Source organism: Bos taurus, chromosome 6 (genome assembly GCF_002263795.3).
Source record: "Bos taurus isolate L1 Dominette 01449 registration number 42190680 breed Hereford chromosome 6, ARS-UCD2.0, whole genome shotgun sequence".
Classification (NCBI taxonomy): domain Eukaryota; kingdom Metazoa; phylum Chordata; class Mammalia; order Artiodactyla; family Bovidae; genus Bos; species Bos taurus.
Window position 1 is genome coordinate 67,249,921 of NC_037333.1, and position 25,967 is coordinate 67,275,887.

At 37.3% G+C, this 25,967-nt stretch overlaps 1 protein-coding gene across 11 annotated transcripts in view; it reads right to left on the reverse strand.

Annotated features, from left to right (window-relative positions):
* Window positions 1-25,967, reverse strand: part of FRYL (FRY like transcription coactivator) — a 269,078-nt gene that overhangs the window by 70,529 nt on the left and 172,582 nt on the right. For all 11 annotated transcript variants that reach the window (NM_001206589.2, XM_024993143.2, XM_024993144.2 and 8 more), the window contains 11 exons: window positions 24,596-24,767; window positions 23,961-24,093; window positions 18,524-18,631; window positions 15,324-15,561; window positions 14,290-14,475; window positions 13,935-14,021; window positions 11,750-12,018; window positions 6,424-6,619; window positions 5,553-5,677; window positions 3,579-3,636; window positions 1,189-1,280 (listed from right to left, as the gene is read on the reverse strand). In NM_001206589.2, coding sequence (NP_001193518.2) covers window positions 1,189-1,280; window positions 3,579-3,636; window positions 5,553-5,677; window positions 6,424-6,619; window positions 11,750-12,018; window positions 13,935-14,021; window positions 14,290-14,475; window positions 15,324-15,561; window positions 18,524-18,631; window positions 23,961-24,093; window positions 24,596-24,767 — 1,664 coding nt within the window. The remainder of the gene's footprint in view (window positions 1-1,188; window positions 1,281-3,578; window positions 3,637-5,552; window positions 5,678-6,423; window positions 6,620-11,749; window positions 12,019-13,934; window positions 14,022-14,289; window positions 14,476-15,323; window positions 15,562-18,523; window positions 18,632-23,960; window positions 24,094-24,595; window positions 24,768-25,967) is intronic.

A 25,967-nucleotide genomic window follows, 5' to 3' on the forward strand; every position in this document is an offset into this window, starting at 1 on the left:
AACTGAAGAGCCCTGCCTCCTGGCCATTTCAGAATTCATCTTTTTTTCCTTAAGCGAGGAAAAAAAAAATGTCCATAATAGTGTTCACTTTATCTTGATTTCTCTTGGGGCAAAAAAAAAAAAAGACAAATCCAAAAATAAAACATGCAACTGCATTATTAACATTACAATAAAAGCAATAAAAAAAGAAAAAATATTTAGATGTATTTTAGGTTAATTTTTTGCATCAGGTTCAGCAAGTGTCAAATTCATTTTGGCTAACTTCCATTGTTTTATTTTTGTGAAGCAACAAAGGAAAAAAAAAAAGAATGATGCTTCTTTTTTCTTTCATTTGCTTTTCATTTACTATAATAGTAAATCAATGGTTTAGATTCTCTTTGATTAAAGCTATATTTTGAAAGCACTTGTGAAAAACATTCGATATCAAAGGTGTTAGGTGCACTCAGAAATAAATGATCAGGATAAATGGTAAAGTAACAATAAACATTATACTTGCTTATTAATATTTTTTTCCTCAGGATCTTTTCTGGAAATGGTCAGAGTCATTTTTTCCCTCCTTCAATGGTCAGGCAACACCATTATGTTTCTAGGGAAACAGTTATTTCCCTACATAAAGCTGATGGAATTTTCCTCAAGGCCCTGGCCTTAGGGTCAACAATAATTTTAGGTTTTATGTTTTTTATTTGTAAAGGATGGAAATAGAAATTATGTTTTTGGATTTCATAATTGCTCTAAGCACAATAGATTAACAGTTGATTGAAGTAAATTTGCAGTTTTTTAGCCTACATGAAAGGCTAAACTTTCATGTAGCCTTTAAATAACATGATTTTTACAACTCTAGAAAAAACAGATCTTGAATATGGTAAGACATAGTTAAAACAGACACCCATCCCTGGAAAAAAAAAGCTTGCTGTTTACTGCCTAGATTACTAGATCTCAAGAAATATTAAAATCACAAGGACATTCCACTCAACCTTTGCCTGAAGCAATCTGTACAAGTGGTAGTTCTTCAATATATTTTTTAGCCATGGGCTAATGTATTAGATACATCTTTAGTAAATAATATTTATAGTGGTGCAGATTTTTTGTTGTTATAAAGGTACTTTTCGGTTTTTATATATTTTCTGAGGAAAAAAAATATGCTCTCTAATAAATTACAAGTTTTAAAAATCAAAATCCAATACCTACCTGTGACTAATGACACCAGCATCTGCCAGCAGTTCAAATATTCGTACCAGTTGTACTCGTAAAATATCTCGACGCCTGCGCCGTTTCATATTCTATTCCAAAGATAACAAAGATACTAATTAAAAGTCCTTTAAGTAAGTTGACAGAAAATTTGCTGGTGTAACTTAGAAGGAATACTGGGAATGCCTTACGAGTTTGGAGGCTTGTTAGTTTGCTTCTGAAAGGTAGATGTCAGACAGTCTAGGGGCTATTACATCAAAAAGGTATGTGTAGATTAATTTGAAATTAACAAGACAAATAAAATCAAATGACATTTTATATAGTAATAAACTTATGAAGGGAGAAATAGAGTTAAGTCCATAATTACTTTATGGTTACCTTTAGGTCAGATTTGCTAATCTGACAACTTTAGAGGAACTGAAACAGTAAACTATTCCCTTTGGATGATAAAGAATCCCTAAGATGCTCCCAATAATATGACAGAAAAAAAAAAAATAATATGACAGAAGGAGAGGGAAAACATTACAAAGGGGACTAAAGAAACCCCACAGATTTCACTCATACCATGATTTTTCACTTATCAGTTAATTCTGACACACAAAAATACAAGCAAAAAGAAATCCCTTTGATCATTATGGTGTGAATAAATATGTTTGTCCTACTAAGGCCAAAGTATTAATGCCTAGAATAATAGTCGTAACATCTCAACTTGATTCTGCTTCTAACAGGAACCAATATAATGGTAAGATATAATAAATCTCCTGTATCACTTTCTTCTTGAGCTCATCATTTCATTCATGATGTAATAGAGACTAATAAGAATTAGTCTTTCACTTTCTTGTCTACAACCCAGTTTTCTGCCTTCTAAAACAGGCCAGTTGTGGATAACCAGTTCGTTAAATTTACTGCTTCTTTGAGCTCTTAACAAGTTTGCTGCAATTCATACTGAATGAAATGGTTTCTTAACAGTGCTTGAGGATTTCTGCAGTTTCAGTTGATTTGCTTTCATTCTGTGTTCATAGAAAGACTGTGAGTCTAATGCTCTCAAAATAGCGCACATTCAGACACATCACTGTGCATATCTATTCCCTTGCTATGATGACTTTTTGTCCTGAAATTGATTAGTATACATACTGCCACTTAATTTTATTTCCAATTCTACTTGCACTGTAACCAACATATTATTTTTGAAGCAAAAATCTAATCAATTACAAAATGGAGAATTATCACTACTCCACAGGGCTGAATTAGAAAAAAAGGAAGTGAAGAATTACAGATGCTGTCATAAGGTCCCCATACAAAGTAGCTACTGTCATCTTCCTCTCTTGTTAAAATTCCTCAGAGGATTGCCATTGTTAATAGCATTCTAATTCAGTGTTCTACATCAGACTCATCTAAGGTGCTTAAGAAAATAGATTTCTGGGCTCTACTCCAGGGATGCTCATTGAATAGGCTAGGCCCGGGAATCTATAATTTTTGCAAGCTGTCTGGCTAATTCTCAGATTCTACTGCCATATGGGGACCACTGGTCTATTGGCTAAAGCTGAAATCAGGGGCTTTATCCTTTCACGTGATAGTTCCTTTCTTGCTTTCCAGCCTCACATCCCATCACTTTCCCCATAACAATTACAAAGAAAAACGTGCAATGTCCACATTTTTTAAAAGTAAAGTTTGCAAACGCTGTTCCCTATACCTAGAATGTCTTTCCCTTGCTTGTCTACTGGGGAAATATGCTTCAGAAATTCACCTCAAACGTCACTACCTCAACTAAAAACCTTTCTCTTACTCCACAGGCAGAACCAAAGGCTTTCTTCTCTGTAGCTCATATAACCCTTTACCTGTTACTTGATTTGTGTGCATAATACATTGTTGTAATTATAGATTATACATCATCTGTTCCACAAGAACTGTGATTTCTAAACGTAGCTCAGAACCTGACGTGTAGATGTGGGGTTCTAGACCTGGGGTTGGCAGAATACAGCCCTCAGGCCATATCCAGCTCATTGCTGCCTGTAACTGTAATAGAGCCACACCCACCTATTTAGCCATCTAGGCAGCAAAACTGAGCCGCTGCAACAGAGACAGGATGACCTACAAAGATGAAAATAACTATCTGATCGTTTACAGAGATCAGTGGACTCTGATCTAGACTCTGACCACCCTAACTTCAGGTAGAGAAAATTTAACATCTGTATTACAGAATGGGTTTCTGAGTAAGACCTCCTGGGGAGTGGGGATGGTAGTGGTTTCCACATGTTTTAAAAATGTTGAAAATGGCACTAGACTTATTTACTTCTGAATTTCTAAGTTTTGTTTTACTATATAGAATATAGAAGCCAATTTTCAGTGTTTGCCAAATAAATATTTAATGATATAAAAATACAGTTTACCTCTGGCCTTCGTTCAAGCGCTTCTTTAATTATGGGATGTAATTCCTCTATTAGTTCCCTACAAGAAAAATAATATACATTCTTTCAATTAATAGCCAAACATATAATCTGACCTGTAGAAATATGTAAATATTAATATAATGATATAACCTGACAAACGTTAACCCTAATCTTACTGTTTTAAACACAGTTTTTATTGTGTGTATGTTTTTTGTTTTTTGGTCATACTACATGGCTTTACGGAATCATAGTTCCCTGACCAGGGATCAAACCTGGGTCCTTGGCAGTGAAAGCATGCAGTCCTAACCACTGGAACGCCAGGAAGTCTCTGTTTTGTTTTGATTGTGAAATAACACACACACTCTGTAGAATATGTGAAAAACAGGAAAAATGGCATAGGCCACTTATTCTAATTTGTAGAGATAAATACCTGTTCAATCATTTACAACCCATATACAGTTTACATAGTTGAAACTCTAACATACATAAGATAGTATCCTTTTATCTTTAATTAACACTAGTATAAGCACTTCCACATGCCATTATTTAATTTGTAATACTCTAGTATTGGGTTGAATATGGTAATTTTCCTAACCATTTTCAGTTATTACTGACTCTTAAATTTTATCTATTAAATAATGTCCAGTGAACACCTTTATGTATTAATCTTTGACTTCAATTCTAATTATCTCAATAGGATTAGTCCTTACAAATGAAATTATCAATCAAAAGGTATGAACTTCATGAAAATAATCTTTTTTTGCTTATATTCTGATTTTAAATTGTAAATGTACTCACTGTAGAAAATTGGGAAAATACAAAAAGAAAGAAGAAAATAAAATCCATCTGCAATTTCATTGTCTATAGAAACTACTGCAGACATTCAAAGTATCTGCTTCAGAATTGTTTCTATTTATGTGGATTTGTGAAACTGAGATAATTTTTGTACCTCATTGTTTTCTATTAGCACAACAGTATATCTGCTTGTCCTAAAATAATCTTCCAACACTTCATTTATAATGAATGCTATCCAGACCTACAGATATGATTTATTAACCTATTCTCTGTTGTATATGTTACCTTGGAGACAAAACATCAACCATTACACCATATCAATAGAGGACAACCTCAAAAGAAAAAATTCAGGATCCAGAACTTCCCTGGTGGCACGGTGGATAAGAATCTGCCTGCCAATGCAGAAGACACAGGTTCGATCCCTGGTCGAGGAAGATTCCACATGCCATGGAGCAACTGAGCCCATGCTCCAAAACTACTGAACCGTGAGCACTCTAGAACCTGCATGCTGCAACTGCTGAGCCCACGTTCTGCAGCAATGAAGCCTGCACATGCTAGAGCTTGTGCTCCTCAACGAGAGAAGCCATGGCAGTTAGAAGCCGACACTAGGCAAAGAGCAGCCCACGCTCACTGCAACTAGAGAAAACTTGCACAAAGCAAGAAAGACCCAGCACAGCCGTAAATAAATAAATATTTTTTTAAAATTCAGGATCTAGTCAGCAATAACAAAGAAGAAACTCAGGCAAAAACGAAGAATTTGCTTTATGATTGTGAAAAACATCAAGAATGATATAAAATATGTATATAAATAATTCTTTTAAAAATAGTCACTCTCTTGAACAAGAAGGAGAAAAACTATTTTTAAGCAACAGAATCACTATGTAAGACAGGAAGGAAAATATTGTACTTTTACATGGCATTTGATAATCTCTAGAACATGTTTATGTATAATATATGATTTTCATAATCATTCTTTGAAGAAAATAGGGTAAATGTTAAGCAAAATTAGAAAATAAAGGTGCAGATAAATTAAAGGACCTGCTAAATGTTAAATGGCTAGCTAGCTGGTAAAAGTCAGGATTGATATGAAACTATCTGGATAAGTATGCTACCTTGCCTTCTCAAAAAGTAGCCACATTTACTATTCTACTACATACAGAAACATATAAAGATAATTACCTAAATGCTCCTGGGTTGGTCCTGCCAAGACCTAGAACAAGGGATTCAGTGATTTCCATGCTCTCAGAGCGCATCATTGGAACTATGTGCTTAAACAAGGATGAAGGGGATGGGATGCCAATAATCTGAAAAAAAAGATATTATATTTGTAATAGCCACTAATGATAGTACATTCAAATAAATAATGACATTTCAGCAATATTTGGTCACAGACAAGGGAATAACGACATTTTAGAATGAACGGTGCTTCAGAATTCACCTCTAACGCACATAATCTTAAAGGGTCACTGTGAATTTGCTGACTACAAATTTGTTAACAGAAGTGGGATTTGCAGGCCTCTGAATTTCTTACAGACACTCACTATCGTGTAATACAGGCTGACTCCCTCCCTTAGCTTATTTCTTTTGACCTGTAAAAATAAGTAAAAACAAAAAAACTACTTCTAAAAGAATCATCAGTGTTAAAGTTAAACACCCAGTATTAAGTTTTGTCAATTTCCTTCAACCATCTGATAATATTTTATTTCATATCATGGAGACCATATCACTGTTCTTATCAAGTTTTTGTCCCACTACATAATTTAGGGAAATTCTAAAAGAAAACGTTATATATTATTGGTTCCAACTAAGCATCCATTAAAATACTGGATTGGCCAAAAAGTTTGTTTGGGTTTCATACGCTCCTATGGAAAACCTGAAGGAACTTTTGGGCCCACGCAATAGTAATAGGGATTTCTTGAACCATTTTCAGTATTAGTCCATGTAACTAGTGCACTTTTCAATAGAGTTACTTTATTGTCCTTAAAAAGAAATTTTAAAACATTCCTTTTATGCTGTCATTTGGGTTCAATGACAGAACTAAACAACTTACTTTAGAATCAATGCTGTAGCCACTATCAGGGGTGGACGCCAGCGTCTCAGGCGGAGAACACCTCACAGAACCCGCAGATGTTGAGGATGCTGCGGAGGTCGCTGCACTGCAGCAAAGAAGCAGGTAGTTTCTCCACAGGCCAATGTATGAGTCACTGCTTGTGGTAGTATTTACTTTCTTAGCATTGATGGGGCTACTGAGAAAAAGAAGAAAAACAGGTAGATGTAAATAACATGTGTTTTTAAAAGTTTCTTTTAAACAAAAGCTCCTCTGTCCATGGAGTTCTCCGGGCAAGAATCTGGAGTGGGTGGCCATTCCCTTCTCCAGGGGATCTTCCCGGCCCAGGGATCGAACTCGGGTCTCCTGCGTTGCAGGCAGATTCTTTACCATCTAAGTTACCAGGGAAGTCCAACTAAAGCTAAATTTCTACCAATTTAGGGGAGATGATTAGCATAAAGTATTTATTACTACTACTGAATCCCTGTGGAATAAGATATAATGAGTAAAATACAAGATTGAAAGTTAAAACATTATAGGATCATTTTAACATAATCTATTATTTCTGTGGGTACAGTTAATATTTTATCAGGTCACATTTGATAACTTATTATATATACTCAATGCAGAGGAAAAAAAGTGAAAACAAAATGAAAATCACCATTAATCCCACACCAAAATAAGCTGATGTCCTTTTCATTATAGGGGACTGGAATGCAAAAGTAGGAAGTCAAGAAACACCTGGAGTAACAGGCAAATTTGGCCTTGGAATACGGAATGAAGCAGGGCAAAGACTAATAGAGTTTTGCCAAGAAAATGCACTGGTCATAGCAAACACCCTCTTCCAACAACACAAGAGAAGACTCTATACGTGGACATCACCAGATGGTCAACACTGAAATCAGATTGATTATATTCTTTGCAGCCAAAGATGGAGAAGCTCTATTTAGTCAGCAAAAACAAGACCAGGAGCTGACTGTGGCTCAGACCATGAACTCCTTATTGCCAAATTCAGACTTAAATTGAAGAAAGTAGGGAAAACCACTAGACCATTCAGGTATGACCTAAATCAAATCCCTTATGATTATACAGTGGAAGTGAGAAATAGATTTAAGGGACTAGATCTGATAGATAGAGTGCCTGATGAACTATGGATGGAGGTTTGTGACATTGTACAGGAGACAGGGATCAAGACCATCACCATGGAAAAGAAATGCAAAAAAGCAAAATGGCTGTCTGGGGAGGCCTTACAAATAGCTGTGAAAAGAAGAGAAGCGAAAAGCAAAGGAGAAAAGGAAAGGTATAAACATCTGAATGCAGAGTTCCAAAGAATACCCAGAAGAGATAAGAAAGCCTTCTTCAGCGATCAATGCAAAGAAATAGAGGAAAACAACAGAATGGGAAAGACTAGGGATCTCTTCAAGAAAATCAGAGATACCAAAGGAACATTTCATGCAAAGATGGGCTTGATAAAGGACAGAAAAAAACAACAGAATGGGAAAGACTAGGGATCTCTTCAAGAAAATCAGAGATACCAAAGGAACATTTCATGCAAAGATGGGCTTGATAAAGGACAGAAATGGTATGGACCTAACAGAAGCAGAAGATATTAAGAAGAGATGGCAAGAATACACAGAAGAACTGTACAAAAAAGATCTTCATGACCCAGATAATCACGATGGTGTGATCACTGACCTAGAGCCAGATATCCTGGAATGTGAAGTTAAGTGGGCCTTAGAAAGCATCACTATGAACAAAGCTAGTGGAGGTGATGGAATTCCAGTTGAGCTATTCCAAATCCTGAAAGATGATGCTGTGAAAGTGCTGCACTCAATATGCCAGCAAATTTGGAAAACTCAGCAGTGGCCACAGGACTGGAAAAGGTCAGTTTTCATTCCAATCCCAAAGAAAGGCAATGTCAAAGAATGCTCAAACGACCGCACAATTGCACTCATCTCACATGCTAGTAAAGTAATGCTCAAAATTCTCCAAGCCAGGCTTCAGCACTATGTGAACCGTGAACTTCCTGATGTTCAAGCTGGTTTTAGAAAAGGCAGAGGAACCAGAGATCAAATTGCCAACATCTGCTGGATCATGGAAAAAGCAAGAGAGTTCGAGAAAGGCATCTATTTCTGCTTTATTGACCATGCCAAAGCCTTTGACTGTGTGGATCAAAATAAACTGTGGAAAATTCTGAAAGATATGGGAATACCAGACCACCTGATCTGCCTCTTGAGAAATTTGTATGCAGGTCAGGAAGCAACAGTTAGAACTGAACATGGAACAACAGACTGGTTCCAAATAGGAAAAGGAGTTCATCAAGGCTGTGTATTGTCACCCTGTTTATTTAACTTATATGCATAGTACATCATGAGAAACGCTGGACTGGAAGAAACACAAGCTGGAATCAAGATTACCGGGAGAAATATCAATAACCTCAGATATGCAGATGACACCACCCTTATGTGAAAGTGGAGAGTGAAAAAGTTGGCTTAAAGCTCAACATTCAGAAAATGAAGATCATGGCATCCGGTCCCATCACTTCATGGGAAATAGATGGGGAAACAGTGGAAACAGTGTCCACAGTGTCAGACTTTATTTTTCTGGGCTCCAAAATCACTACAGATGGTGACTGCAGCTATGAAATTAAAAGACGTTTACTCCTTGGAAGGAAAGTTATGACCAACCTAGATAGCATATTCAAAAGCAGAGACATTACTTTGCCAACAAAGGTCCGTCTAGTCAAGGCTATGGTTTTTCCTGTGGTCATGTATTGGTGCAAGAGTTGGACTGTGAAGAAGGCTGAGCGCCGAAGAATTGATGATTTTGAACTGTGGTGTTGGAGAAGACTCTTGAGAGTCCCTTCGACTGCAAGGAGATCCAACCAGTCCATTCTGAAGGAGATCGGCCCTGGGATTTCTTTGGAAGGAATGATGCTAAAGCTGCAACTCCAGTACTTTGGCCACCTCATGCGAAGAGTTGACTCATTGGAAAAGGTAACAATAACCCGGTGTACGAGACAGCAAAAGAGACACTGATGTATAGAACAGTCTTATGGACTCTGTGGGAGAGGGAGAGGGTGGGAAGATTTGGGAGAATGGCATTGAACCATGTAAAATATCATGTAAGAAACGAGCTGCCAGTCCAGGTTCGATGCACGATACTGGATGCTTGGGGCTAGTGCACTGGGACGACCCAGAGGGATGGTATGGGGAGGGAGGAGGGAGGAGGGTTCAGGATGGGGAACATATGTATACCTGTGGCGGATTCATTTTGATATTTGGCAAAACTAATACAATTATGTAAAGTTTAAAAATAAAATAAAATTAAAAAAAAAAAAAAAAGGAAAAGACTCTGATGCTGGGAGGGATTGGGGGCAAGAGGAGAAGGGGACGACAGAGGATCAGATGGCTGGATGGCATCACTGACTCGATGGATGTGAGTCTGAGTGAACTCCGGGAGCTGGTGATGGACAGGGAGGCCTGGCGTGCTGTGATTCATGGGGTCGCAAAGAGTCAGACACGACTGAGCGACTGATCTGATCTGATCTGATCTGATTCTTCTGCTGCTGCTGCTGCTGCTAAGTCACTTCAGTCGTGTCCGACTCTGCGCGACCCCATAGACGGCAGTCCACCAGGCTCCCCCGTCCCTGGGATTCTCCAGGCAAGAACACTGGAGTGGGTTGCCATTTCCTTCTCCAATGCATGAAAGTTAAAAGTGAAAGTGAAGTCGCTTGGTCATGTCTGATACTTTGCAACCCCATGGACTGCAGCCCACCAGGCTCCTCTGACCATGGGATTTTCCAGGCAAGAGTACTGGAGTGGGGTGCCATTGCCTTCTCCATATATTCTTCTACACATCTTCAATTCAGACACATGTATAAAGGTATAATATATCTCTTTTAGCTTATAAAAACTGAATAATATTATTTCATTTGTTTTATACTTGCTCTTTATACTTAACATATATGTTGAAACATCCTTCATGTAAATAAATACACTTCCATGACCTCATTTTTGATGACCATATGTTATATCATAGAGATTATTTTTATTTTAGAGCCACACTTTCACTGTTGGATATTTAAGCTAACAGTAATTGTTCCCTATTATACACAATATTAAACACTTGAATATATGCTTCATTATAATACATGTTTAATTATTTTCTCGGGTAAATTCCTGAAACTGGAATTGCAGAGTCAAAGAATATCTACATTTTTAAAGCTTCTATCAAATTTCTGTCTTGAAAGAGATTAGACCACTAAAATATTTTGGAACAATTCCATAAATCTTCCCCAAAATGGAAAATTCTGTTGGGATTAACGACTGAGAGCAAAACAAAACAGGAAAAATACTAAGTTTTAGTCCTCACCTTCAGTAGGCTTATAATCTATTAAGATAAACAATACATACCATGCCATTGATTCATTGATAGTTTCTCAGTATCTTATAAAAGTTTCAAAGCACTGTGACGGCAGTAAAATAACAAAAACAAAAACCTGCTTAAAAAAATCACCACCATCATACGTGCTGGGGGAGATATACAACACAGAAATAAAAGTGTCGAATGGTGCTAAGTCTGATGAAGAAAAATAGAGCAGAAAGTGGATACAGGGAATGGTGGTAGGAGGGCGTATTTTAGGTGGTAGGAGGGGTATTTTACCATTTAAAATATGGTAAAATAAAGGAGACTAAATACATTCATAAATGTTATACAAGGTGGCAAGTGTCAATCTTCATTAAAAAAAAAAGGCATCCAATAAACAATACCTGAGAATCTGTATCAATATATAATTAACATGTATGTATACATATATATAAACAGTAAAAACAAAACCAAAAAGTGTATATATGCTTTTTCAAACAAATTTTCTTTGCAATTTAAGGCTTTATAATCTGCAGTTTATAAAGCAATGGTCAGCTCTCTGTCACATTGTCAATTACCCTTAACTCTTTACTATTATGCTCAGAAACTCACTGAACTCATTTCCCTTCACTTCGCACCCTGTATCTACAAACTTATCTATACCCACATCCATATTTATCTTCAGACTCTCTCCTCATTCATTCATTCATTGAACACAAAGTATGTACCCATCAGTGTGATAAGTAAATGAACAATTATAATTTGTAAGACCAAATTATACAAAAAGAATGAAAGGATTATATGACTATATCCTTTATAACTTTCATTGTCCTCCTTAACACACTAGTACATTATGAAATGTCGTTTATGGGATTTCCAATTTGTAGAATTTTTCAAGTGCATGTGTTATGAAGGCTGACAGCCTGTATATTGTAAAATTTACACTAGGAAAATCACTTACTTTATATCAACTTGTGGGGATAACAACTGCAGCCTTGTGTAGGCAAACATCCAAGCATAGCTCACAGCTGTAGGGCAGTGTTTTGGAAGGTTTTCTTGCTTTAAAAAACTGGAGAGACTTATAATCCATGGGTCTTGGCCTTGGGTCACATGTGCAAATATCCATATGTGTGATGGACTGATCACATCAAACTGGTGGCTAATGGGAGAGGAGTTCCACTCTGCTAATGTCTGTAAATCTATTGAGCTTGGGCAGTACAGCAAAGTAGTCTAAGCAGAGAAAAAAATTCATTATTGCACATTTCAACAACTTTTGTAAGTTTTACCACATATATTGCTTTAAATTATGAAAGTGGTCTACTGGTAGTTTCTAGAACAGAGATTCTTAAACAGGGATAATATGAAGTCCGAGATACCTTTAAGGAGGTAGAGAATTCCTGAAATTGCATATAAGGTTTTTGTGCACATGCAGTTTTCTAGAAGAGATTCTGTAATTTTTATTAGTCTCAAAAAGATCTATAAACCTAAAAGGTTAAGAATCACCACGTATGTAATTCTTAAATGAATACGCAATTCACAGGATACTCAAGATGCTAGAGAACTCAAAAATGAACCATTAACTTTCATGCTGATGTGCACTGCAAGACAAGTGAAAATGTCAGTTGCACAGTCATGTCCAACTTTGTGCGACTCCACGGACTGTAGCCTGCCAGGCTACTTTGTCCCTGGAGTTTTCCAGGCAAGAATATTGGAGTGGGTTGCCATTTCCTTCTCCAGGGGATCTTCCTGACCCAGGGATCGAACCTGGGTCTTCCACACTGCAGGCAGATTCTTTACCATCTGAGCCATCAGGGAAGCCATTGTGTACTATGTATGCATAAGTGGAACAGACTGGAAAATGGGCTCCTCTCCAGAGCTACACATTCTCAAATATTTATTCAATAATAGTCAAAGCTCTTAAAATGAAGAGATAAAGACTTCAGAGCAAATTATTTATGATTCAATAGACAACAAAAAATGGAGCCTTAAAAACCGAACAGAGGCTTGATTCACTTGATCATTCAACAGATATTTACAGAGGACCTGCTCTCAGTCAGGCACTGCTTTAGGCACTAGAAGAGAGTCACTCGCTTCTCTTCTTGTTGGCCAATTCATGGTTAATAATCTAAAACAGAATTCTTTAAATTGAACAGATTCATAACCATACCTTAGGCTTCTAAAATTTTTTTATTATCTCTCTTGGTTACATGTAACTTTGAGTTGTAAGAGTCAAGAGTTATGTAGAAAGTACAGAAACCTCTTGTGCAGGTATTGCAAAACAGGAAGAAAATAATTTCAATTAGTAAAGTTTGATAGTTATTCTCATATCAGTTTTGAAAACTTGGTATATGACCTTTCTCCCCCAAACCAAACTAAGAAAGATAGCATAAGCTTTCTTAGTAATGTATGTGTTGAAGAAGTATTTTTCTTCATTTTAATGAGTGAAATTACATATGTTACTGTTGTTTAGCTGCTAAGTTGTGTATGACTCTCTTGCAACCCCATGGACTGCAGCCCACCAGGCTTCTCTTTCCATGGAATTTTCCAGGCAAGAACATGGGAGTGGGTTGCTATTTCCTTCTCTAGGGGAACTTCCAAACCCAGGGATCAAACCCACATCTCCTACATTGACAGGCAGATTCTTTACCACTGAGCCACCAGGGAAGCCCCAAATTACATATGACTCGGGCATAAGATATTACATATTTACTTCATGCACTTGAATTTATATGGCAAAGCAAACAAATACACTTATTGCAAGATGCAGAATGCAATTTTTTTGCTTTGAATTTCAACAGAAAAAATTTCGATAGCCCTTTAACCAGCATTATACAGGTCAAGAATACTATATGCCATAATCAATAGCAAATACTAGTCGATTGCAACTTCAGATTTAATAGAAACTTCTTAGATTGGAAAGATTGGAATTTTACAAAGATAAAATATTTATATTTTTGTGGGGAAGAGTACTAAGCATAGCATAAAGTAGTGCCACTTTTTAAAAATTATTTTTTATTTTCAAAGCACTTTACCATTTTCACAAATACTTTCTAATGCATGATATTTGTAAAAGAAACTCAGGTATGTATGTATGTACATCTTAAGTTTCAAAACATTGCTGAATAACATGAAATCATTACAGTTACCTGATCGGCCCCAGTGAGATGAATGAAGCTCTCAAGAATGGATGGGCTCAGCCTGTCCATCACATCTATGGCTAATTCATCATCACCCTATAAAAAAGACATCACATGTCTATTAAAGTTTAGGAATGTTTAAGAACAGCAGCCAAACCTAGATAAACATTACAAATTTACTTTAGCCCTATCTGTTACAAATGGAATAGAAGGCAGGTTGGTGAGCTTAGACCCTCTCAAAAAGATCTTGTTAAAAAGTAAATTATACCTGCATGGTAAAAACAGAAATGGAACAAAAATGGACAAAAAGGATAGTTTTTTAAGTATTTTCATTAGATAGCTGAATGAAATATCTAAAATTTACCTTAGGTATTTCCAAAAGTGCAAATAAAGCCCGTATTTCTCTAAGGACACTGACAGCTAATCTCCTAGTGGCAGGTCGACTGCTACAGAGAGTGACGAGTGCAAACCCTTCGACCACATGGAATACACTGGAATATGGGCTCCTTTCCAGAGGAGGGGGATGAGAGGCTCCATTAACCACACCATGCTTGAAAAATAAAATGCAAGTTAAAAAAAAAAGTATGTATTCCAGTAAAACAATTAGTAAAGAGTAAAGGCAAATCATAAAATGACTGCTACAGGTCTGCCTCAGCTCAAGAAATTTAAATAACATTTAATTTATAAAAATGTCACATCACATAGTGAAAAAAGCATTTAACTGGCAGTCTAAAACACATGAATATACAACGTACCTAAGTTCTATCATTCTCTGGCTACTTTATAAAAAGCTTTAGAGTTGATACTTAATCACTATTGGCCCAACATTTCTATATGGAAAATGAAGGATTGAATGGCATCCTTTGTACTCAAAGTTTGGACCAGCAGCGTGGCATCACCTAGGAGATGGTGATGTGCAGGCTCCCTAAACACTGAGAAGCTGGGTTGGCTTAGATGATCCAGCTCTAATATCCAAGGTTCTATGGCTTCTACATTTTCACAAACCAATAATTTGAGCACCTTTTTCAGTTAAGAAGCACACATACTGTGTATGTGAAATGGGGACCACTGATGCCTTTGATAACCAAATAACTGAAAGGCTATCAACATTTTTTATTATACCAGCATTCAACATATTGGAAACAGCCTATTATGTGAGTTAGAATTGCCTTCACTTTGTATGTTCACTGAAAACTAATTATTACCAAAGGAAGAATTTAATTTCTATATTTAATACATAAACTATAACAAAGTTCTGTTTAAGGGGTTACAAACATTTTGAAAGAAAGTAAAACTAGTGAAACTTCTAATTTTTGAGGAAGTCAATATGTTTTAACATCATTACCAGTCATTTGCCACTGATCATACACAGAGGAACACCATGAAAGAGTCTGGTACCTGTGAGTCCTGGTTTTTGTTATGCATTTGGGTTGCTTGTTTCCACTGATTTATTAATTGTACCAACATCTTTACAGCATTATCAAGAAGTGTGGGATGGACATCAGTCACTTCACGAACAATAAAATAAACAAATCCTGAAAGGACATCCTCACGCCAATCTGGAAAATCAAGCATTAGTGCCTGCAGAGTATTGAAAGCCAGAGCACGAAGTTCTTCATCCATATGAATTGTGAGCCTACCAAGAACAAAATTCCATTAGCAAACCTCAAAAACCTTCCAAAGGGCTTTATCATCTAAAACTTAAAACTAAGAATTTAAAAAATACATCCTCTCAATTGGTTCTTAAGAAGTAAGAAAATAGGAACCAATGTTCACTTTTTGTGCGGTACTTGTCCTTATGCTAATCTGTATTCATTTATTTAAATTCACATGTCAATCTATTAATATCAGTTGGCATCAGAATAGTAAGTTTGATAATTCAGAATAGTAAGTTCGATCATAACACAAATGTTGTCCTTTAGAAAACACAGAACCAGAATTACATTTAAAAAATTCTTTAATCCTTAAAATGCCATATATTATTCTATAATCAATCAAATTTATGCTGAATTATATAATACCTTAGTACTAGCTCACACTGATTTAGTCCTATGCTATCACTGGAAAGGACACAGTTTATCTCTGTTGCTCCTTTCACGCTGCTGAGCTTACAGTTAAACATAAGACGGCTGATTGTGAAGGAAAAAATACAAGTCAGGACGGAATGAATTTAACAGAAATAATTCTTGAAAATGAAAATGGGAATTAAGCTGTAACTTCATAAATGGGGTACGCCTAGAAAGAAGATGAAAAAAAAAAAAGAGTAACATATGAAGTCTTCAAGAGAATTTATGTTAAGTAAATTATAGGAGAGGCTATATATAGTTACCTTTTAAAGACATCAATAAGATATATGAGGACAGGAATGTAATATTAGTTAAAGGATTTTGATAGGACTTAAAAAAGAGAATGATAAACAAGAAAATCATAAAAGATGGCTGCAGCAATGAAACTACTAATATTTAATGCTATATGAGTAAGAGTTTCTGTTTGGGGCTACAGAGAATTATTTACATGATTGACCATCAAGACACATGTATCACAGTTAGAAACAGCCTGAATGAATAAAGATAAGTAGGTGATATTTAAAAATATGCCACAGTTACATGCTTGGGCAGCTGAAAAGATGGAGTTATCCTCAATGATAGAGGAAGAACGCTGTGTGATATCAGTCTTCGCCCTGCTGAACTCAGTTCTGGTCTTCACTAAGCTAACCTTCAACTGACAATGAGACTGTGGAGAAAATGTATTACAGTTGTTTAATACAAAGACCCGGAAGTGAGCCACGAAGCAGCAGCAGTTACAGCAGCACATTGGAAATACCACACAGGGTCAGATCAAGGGTCTCAGTCCAGTGTTGTGTCTCTGATAGTGGCACCAAAGGAGAGATGTGGGAAGGGAGAGTGACCAACTCCATGCTGCTGGCTATAAAGGTTGTTCAACATTCCTTAAATCCATGAACGTACACCTCTCTGAGTGACTTGGGATATATCCATGCAGAGAAAGGGGCCTGACTCATTTATGGCAGAAGAACTATTGAACCTTCCCTGGAGACAGCAGACAGGTCTGCAGACTTACAGTGTATCTTTGCTTTGTTTGTTTGCTTGCTTTATTCTAAGTAAATAAGATTTAGACATCACAATTCCAAATGATAGGAGCTAGGGACAAAATAAGCAGGCACTGGGATCTTTCTTTCTGCCAGAATAAATTAAGTATCACAGGGGAAAGAAGCAAAGTCAATAGCAGAGCAAAGTGTCAACCATTGGCTAGATGTTTGCTCCTTTACTCGGCTCCTCCACCCCTGCCCCTTGCGGATACAACTTCACTTTGGTCGGGAATATGGACTGCCACCCATAAAATGGTGAACTAAATTGAGGTGGGAGGAGCAAGAGCAGAAGTGAATGACAGTTGTTTATTGTGTTCTCAAGGAATAATATTATAAATATTTAATATTATAAATTTTATAAATATTATAAATTATAAAATATTATAAATATTATAAATTATCTAATTTATAGCAAGAGTTAAGAGATACAGTGGGAAGGAATGACTTTATCTCATGATGCCAAGTTTCAAAGTCACCTCTTTCTTCTCCTCCTCGTCCAATACCATTCAGTCTCCTACTGCAACCCTTAAGAGCTGAGGATGGGTAGTGTATGGGTGTTTGAAATGTGACCTCCGTGACCAGGGAGGTGGGAAAGGCTGCTAGAGCAGTCTATTAACTGTTTATTCATTGTGAGTTTAACTTAAGGCTTAGTAATAAGAGTTCAGCAAGCAGTAAACATCTTCGAATATGGTAAGATATCACTGCTCCATTGATAGTCTTCGTGGTTGGTTTCCTATTAGGGCAGGGCCAGCAAACTATGGCTCAAGGGCCAAATCCAGCCAGGCTCCTTAACAGGTGGCTGCTTCTTCACTACAATGGCAGAGATGAACAGCTGTGACAGAGACCACGTGACTCACAAATCTTAAAACAGTCACTATCTTGTCTTTTAAGAAAAAAGTCTGCTGACCCCTTATTTAAAGAGAATCCCCAACTGTATCAGCAAAGCAGTTTTTCAAAAGGCCATCACCTCAACTTAGAATTACTTCCAGGAACTGGTATTTAAGTTTGGATGTCATATTAATTACCCTTTTTATAGAGCATAGTGAGGAAAGAGATAAAAACTTGAACTCTATGGGCTCTGCAATAAGAGACAAAAAGTGAAAATGAGACCTGGTCACCACCTTAGGTGCTAAAGAAAGGACTATAGGAGTTAACACAATAATTAATTGCCTAGTGAGTGTCATCACACAGATAATGTCCATATGTTAACAGAATATGTTCTATAAATCCCAAGAAATAATAAATACTAGATGGAAAGGCAAGGAATTTAAAAATAGGATTTATAGGGGAACCCAGAAGAATTTTAAAAGTTAAAAGATGAGTAAGGAGAATGTGTTAACAAAAGACAAAATGGGAGTTTAGAGAGTTATCCACAGATTAAAAATGTCTTTATCACTACTTTTTTTAGTGATAATAATAATGGGATGCTTTAGAAATTTAAAAAGACTGAATGACATAAAAGTTAAACTCACAAACAGGAATTCTCATTTACCTTGCTAACAGTTCAATAAGGTCAGTTCTGCTCATACCATCAGGAATCAGCCTTGGAATAGCAGCAATGCAAGTTCTAAACAAATCAATTTTGGGTTTTCTTTCCCCGCTAAAAAACAGATTACAAGAGGACTTAATAAAATGAATCTTACATACATCAAACAATGAAAGCAAACTTAGAAAAATTATTACAGAAAATATGAGCCCACCTCTAAAAGTTTAATGTATTTAACATAATAAAAAGAGTATATACATTTCCACTAAATAATTATCAGTTTATAAATGCAAAAAAATAATATATAATTAAGGAAAAAAACACAGCTAGCAAGAAAAAAAGGTTTTCAGTAATTGGTAATTAATAACTAATAACAGATAACTAGTAATCGATAACTAATAAGAACCTTCCCTGTATAGCACAGGGAACTCTACCCAATACTCTGTAATAGCCTACATGTGAAAAGAATCTAAAAAAGAGTGGATATATGCATATGTATAATTGATTCACCCCTTCTATACTCCTGAAACTAACACAACACTGTAATAAATCAACTAAACTGCAATAAAAAACTTTTTTAAAAAGAAAACAAGCATAACAAATATTCAAATAGTAAATATTAAGCAAATTATTTATTGGTAGCGCAGTGGTAAAGAATCTGCCTGCCAATACAGGAAACGCAACAGACATGGATTTGATCCCTAGGTCAGGAAGACAGCCTGTAGTAGGAAATGGCAACGCATTCCAGTATTCTTGCCTGGAAAATTCCATGGACAGAGGAGCTTGGTAGGCTATATAGTCCATGGAGTTTCAAAAGAGTCAGATATGGCTGAGCACACACACACACACATTTATATTATTAATTGTTTCAAATAAGTTAAATCTCTGATTTAAATCTCTATAATTATTAAAATAAATAATATTGACATTAAATAACCTAATATTAGTTATTTGGGGGGCCTATAAAATTAACAAAAAAATGTCTTTATTTTCAACATCATATACTAACAGGAGTTTTAGAAAACAGACATTCTCATATACCACTGGTGGCATTCTTTGTTCTTGCCTTTTTATTTTACTTCCGAATATACAAACACACACAAAAATAAGCATATTGTTTATGTAATAAAATGTGTGAAATTTGGAAATCCTGGTTCTTCCAGATGCTTGATGCAATTTAATTCACCTGTATTTTCCCTAGTTATTCAATGATTTTATTTATTTATTTTAAATATCTACCCTTTTATATACTGGCTTTTATTGCGGTCTATATTTCAAGGGAAAGCTGTTAATGTATTTGACACAAATTGTCCTTCAGCTGGCCCAATAAAACATTCTTATATAGAAAAGAGTTGGGATGTTTTAAGAGTTTTGGGGTCAGTATTCATTACAGTGGCAATGAATCTACTACTTATTTTTAGTGATTTTATATATAGTCAGTCTTCTCTTAGCTTTGTCCCAATATGCATGATTTTAGTTACCATAATTTAGTCAAATAATACCAGTCCCCAACAGTGGGATTCAATTTCTGTTACCTGATATTAACTGAAAGTAATTGTATAGCCAAGCTTCCCTACTAGCTCTTCAGCCTACAAATCAGGATGTAAATAACAGATGTGAATCATAACCAATGATTTCACCACATCAATTTTTTCTAAGTCTGTCATGATTGGTCACTATACATCTGTTATTCGGTTCACATGGCAAAAGTGTGTAGCTGTGTTGATTCCCTGTCTCCAGTGGTAAACTCAGGTGATACTGGACAAAAATGGATAATGAAAAGAGTAAGTTGGCCAACAAAAATTAAAGTACAGCAAAGGAAAAAGGAAGTGAACACTGGAAGTGAAATTCAAATCAAACATTAATGGAGTTACAGAAGAAACAGCTGACGAGGGCAAGCTGACACTGCTGTCCCTGAAGACCCAACATATGCAGTCAGAGGAACTCAGTGAGGGCACGTTCATGGGCATAAATGAGGCAAGTGTGACTGAAAGGATGCCGATTTTCCAGAGGAAGTAATGCAAGGGGAAAAAAAAACCCTTCACATTAGAGAAACTCTCCTGGGGCTTGCCAGGTGGCGCTAGTGGGAAAGATCCTGCCTGCCAATGCTAATGCAGGAGACAAAAGAGATGAGGGTCCAGTGCCTCAGTCAGAAAGATCCCCTGGAGAAGGAAATGGCAAATCCCATGGACAGAGGAGCCTGGTGGGCTACAGTCTATGGGGTCGCAATGAGTCAGACACAACTGAAGTGACTTAGCAGGCACAGAGATGTTAGCATACACTAGTATATAGTAACCATGCATTCATTGAGAGATTCAGTATCCAATTTGGTGGTCTAAGACCTACAAAGCAGATATTAACACCATAAAAAAGTCCTCTTGTAAAAAATACATGGATACTTTCTAGCAAGTAAAAGAAGTTGTTGCCATAAAATATATCTGTCTGAGAAGGAAGTCCCTAACAATAAAGGGAAACTCTGTGTTGACAAGCAGTCCTGGGAGTGGCGTGGAGGGTGAGGTGAGGTACAGTTTCTCACATAAAAAACTACTCATACATTATTTCCCTCTGTACCCTCAGTTCCCAGGAGGTTTTCAGGGTTTTTTGTTGTTGTTGAACAAAGCTCTGAAAATAAGAGCATTTATTTGACTATGCCCTGACCAGTAACGCCGAAGAAGCTGAAGTTGAACAGTTCTATGAAGACCTACAAGACCTTTTAGAATTAACACCCAAAAAAGATGTCCTTTTCATTACAGGCGACTGGAATGCAAAAGTAGGAAGTCAGGAAAGACCTGGAGTGACAGGCAAATTTGGCCTTGGAGTACAGAATGAAGCAGGGCAAAGGCTAATAGAGTTCTGCCAAGAGAAAGCACTGGTCATAGCAAACACCCTCTTCCAACAACACAAGAGGAGACTTTACACATGGACAGCACCAGACGGTCGACACTGAAATCAGATTGATTATATTCTTTGCAGCCAAAGATAGAGAAGCTCTATACAGTCAGCAAAAACAAGACCGGGAGCTGACTGTGGCTCATCATGAACCAAATTTAGACTGAAATGGAAGAAAGTGGAGAAAACCACTAGACCATTGAGGTATGACCTAAATGAAATCCCTTATGATTATACAATGGAAGTGAGAAATAGATTTAAGGGATTAGATCTGATAGAGTGCCTGATGAACTATGGATGGAGGTTTGTGACATTGTACAGGAGACAAGAATCAAGACCATCCCCAAGAAAAAGAAATGCAAAAAAGCAAAATGGCTGCCTGGGGAGGCCTTACAAATAGCTGTGAAAAGAAGAGAAGCAAAAAGCAAAGGAGAAAAGGAAAGATATACCCATTTGAATGCAGAGTTCCAAAGAATAGCAAGGAGAGATAAGAAAGCCTTCCTCAGCGATCAATGCAAAGAAATAGAGGAAAACAACAGAATGGGAAACACTAGAGAGCTCTTCAAGAAAATTAGAGGTACCAAGGGAACATTTCATGCAAAGATGGGCTCGATAAAGGACAGAAATGGTATGGACCTAACAGAAGCAGAAGATATTAAGAAGAGGTGGCAAGAATACACAGAAGAACTGTCCAAAAAAGATCTTCATGTCCAAGATAATCACGATGGTGTGATCACTCACCTAGAGCCAGACATCCTGGAATGTGAAGTCAAGTGGGCCTTAGAAAGCATCACTACGAACAAAACTAGTGGAGGTGATGGAATTCCAGTTGAGCTATTCCAAATCCTGAAAAATGACACTGTGAAAGTGCTGCACTCAATATGCCAGCAAATTTGGAAAACTCAGCAGTGGCCACAGGACTGGAAAAGGTCAGTTTTCATTCCAATCTCAAAGAAAGGCAATGCCAAAGAATGCTCAAACTATTGCACAATTGCACTCATCTCACACTCTAGTAATGTAATGCTCAAAATTCTGCAAGCCAGGCATCAGCAATACGTGAACCATGAACTTCCAGATGTTCAAGCTGGTTTTAGAAAAGGCAGAGGAACCAGAGATCAAATTGCCAACCTCCGCTGGGTCATAAAAAAAGCAAGAGAGTTCCAGAAAAACATCTATTTCTGCTTTATTGACCATGCCAAAGCCTTTGACTATGTAGATCACAATAAACTGTGGAAAATTCTGAAAGAGATGGGAATACCAGACCACCTGACCTACCTCTTGAGAAACCTGTATGCAGGTCAGGAAGCAACAGTTAGAACTGGACATGGAACAATACACTGGTTCAAAATAGGAAAAGAAGTACGTCAAGGCTGTATATTGTCACCCTGCTTATTTAACTTCTATGAAGAGTACATCATGAGAAACGCTGGGCTGGAGGAAGCACAAGCTGGAATCAAGATTGCCGGGAGAAATATCAATAACCTCAGATATGCAGATGACACCACCCTTATGGCAGAAAGTGAAGAAGAACTAAAGAGCCTCTTGATGAAAGTGAAAGAGGAGAGTGAAAAAGCTGGCTTAAAGCTCAACATTCAGAAAACTAAGATCATGGCACCCAGTCCCAACACTTCATGGCAAATAGATGGGGAAACAGTAGAAACAGTGTCAGACTTTATTTTTCTGGGTTCTAAAATCACTGCAGATGGTGACTGCAACCATGAAATTAAAAGACGTTTACTCTTTGGAATGAAAGTTATGACCAACCTAGACAGCATATTCAAAAGCAGAGACATTACTTTGCCAACAAAGGTCCATCTAGTCAAGGCTATGGTTTTTCCAGTGGTCATGTATGGATGTGAGAGTTGGACTATGAAGAAAGCTGAGTGTGAAGAATTGATGCTTTTGAACTGTGGTGTTGGAGAAGACTTTTGAGAGTCCCCTGGACTGCAAGGAGATCCAACCCGTCCATCCCACAGGAGATCAGTCCTGGGTGTTCATTGGAAGGACTGATGTTGAAGCTGAAACTCCAGTACTTTGGCCACCTGATGTGAAGAGCTAACTCATTGAAAAAGACCCTGATGCTGGGAAAGATTGAGGGCAGGAGAAGAAGGGGATGACAGAGGATGAGATGGTGGACGGCATCATCGACTCGATGGACACAGGTTTCGGTGGACTCTAGGAGTTGGTGATGGACAGAGAGGCCTGGCATGCTGCAGTTCATGAGGTCGCAAAGAGTCGGACATGACTGAGCAACTGAACTGAAATGACTGAAACCAGCCATGTCCACACACATCTGGGGTAACCAGGATTTATCCATAAGGCCTCGTCACTGACAATAAACTGTATGGATCAAGGGTGACTTTTGCTGTCTCTACTGGTTTGACAGCACATAAAAGAGTAAAACTGAGCCTGCGGAAAGAACTGCTGTATCAAAAACTGCAGCAGATGGCAATAGGGGAGAACTCCAGAAGAAAAAGTAAGGGAACAAGCAGAATCAACCCTCTATACTTATGAAAACTGAAATGGCAATGAAGAGAAATTACTGACTACGCACGTAATCATATCTTCAGGCTCCTTATTGGACATCTGCACACTAGTCATACACATGGGCCTCCCAACTTCTTTGTCCAAATGTCTTAGAATGCTATCTAATGCTTTTCTCACTTGAGGATAATAAACTGACATTCCTGGAGGAGAAAAAAAACTCAGTTATAAAATGTCAGACATTAGACATAGAATAATGAGTTATTCTCTGTAAAATATAAAAGGTTATTGACTTTTAATTGGCATTAGCTTATTGATGTTACAAAAGAAATTCTGACTTTGACATACTCTTCTCCCTGATGATCAGATTCAGTATACTGGAGGAAATGTGTAAAAATTTGTACACAACTGAATTTGAAGAAGGATAAGATGCAATGAATAGTATCATATAAGAAGATATTTAGGTGGGGGAGGGGTGGGAAAAAAAAAAAAAGATATTTAATCCAAAGTCTTTTAACATGAAAACTTACAGATATTATAGGAAATGTATTCATTTTGTATCACTCTGTATCCTGGAATAACCTGGCACATACATTCATAGGCAAATACATGTATGTAGGCAAATATATTCATTTTAGATTTGATCATAAACTTTCACAAAAGAACATTAAACTATATTATTTATTTATTCCAGTTAACACTAACCTATGACTTTTGCTTCTTCATCTGTCAAGGTTTTATTGAGAAAAATTTTCTTTACACGCAAGGTGTTTCCTGAGGGAAGGATAACTCCTGTCGTTGGCATTGGCGGTTCACCATCTTTTTGCTGCAAACTGTCCGCTATGACAAGGAAGACTCTGAGGCCTATGTTCATTCTCTTCAGAGAAAAAAGTTCCAAAATAAAAATGTCAGAAAATTCCTCTTTTTTAACGCTAAAAACATCTCATCAAATAACAGTGAGGGATGGGAGGAAGAAGGATAGAAGAAAAATGAACCTCTCTGTTCAACATTTTTTAAACCAGCCCAGGCACTGGAATTTAACATCAAATTCCCAAGTGCCACTCTTTCACTTCTGAGGTCAACTGGCTCTCCTGTTTTCTGCTGCTAAGTCACTTCAGTCGTGTCCGACTCTGTGTGACCCCATAGACGGCAGCCCACCAGGCTCCCCCGTCCCTGGGATTCTCCAGGCAAGAACACTGGAGTGGGTTGCCAATTCCTTCTCCAATGCATGAAAGTGAAAAGTGAAAATGAAGTCGCTCAGTCGTGTCTGACCCTCAGCAACGCCATGGACTGCAGCCTACCAGGCTCCTCCATCCATGGGATTTTCCAGGCAGGAGTACTGGAGTGGGGTGCCATTGCCTTCTCCGTCCTGTTTTCTAGCTTTCTTCAAAACTCTCCCATTCCTTCCTCAAGTCTACTACCCTGATACTGTACCTTCCCTTCTCTGAGTAGATGATTTGTCTCCCACGTCATAGTAAAAAACCACCAATCTTCCTCAATTTCTCACTACAAAGTACACTGACCTATTTATATCTGCACCTTTTCTTAATGTCCTTTGCTTTTGTCACAATCAAGGGGTGCTGATATTCCTAGTTATTATACAGAATCCTACCTGCTCTTGCATTACCAGGAAATTACACTATCAAATCATTCCTTCTCTTTCTTGCACCTTCAACATTTCCCTTTTAACTGAAGAGATCCGATTCCTGTTCACTATACTCAACTAGCATAATGGAACGATCCCTCCCCGTTAATACTTCCCTCTCACTCATCAGTGAGCATACTGCTCAAAACAGTGGGCATTTTTCCTTCATTCTATCTGACTTGTCAGCAGCATGGAACACTGTCAAAGCATTCTTCTTCCTTAAACACTCCCTTCCTTGACTACATCTGTAGCACTGTGGGCTGTGTCTTATCTACCCGCATTTCAGATTTACCCTCCTTTACCTGGGTATTAAAAGTTATGCTGCTTCAAGGCAAGTTCCCCGGTTGCCTTTTCTTACCATTATGTGTTCTCTCCCAAAGTAGTTTCATGTATTTACATGTCTTCAACTACCACTCGTACCACCCCTAATTT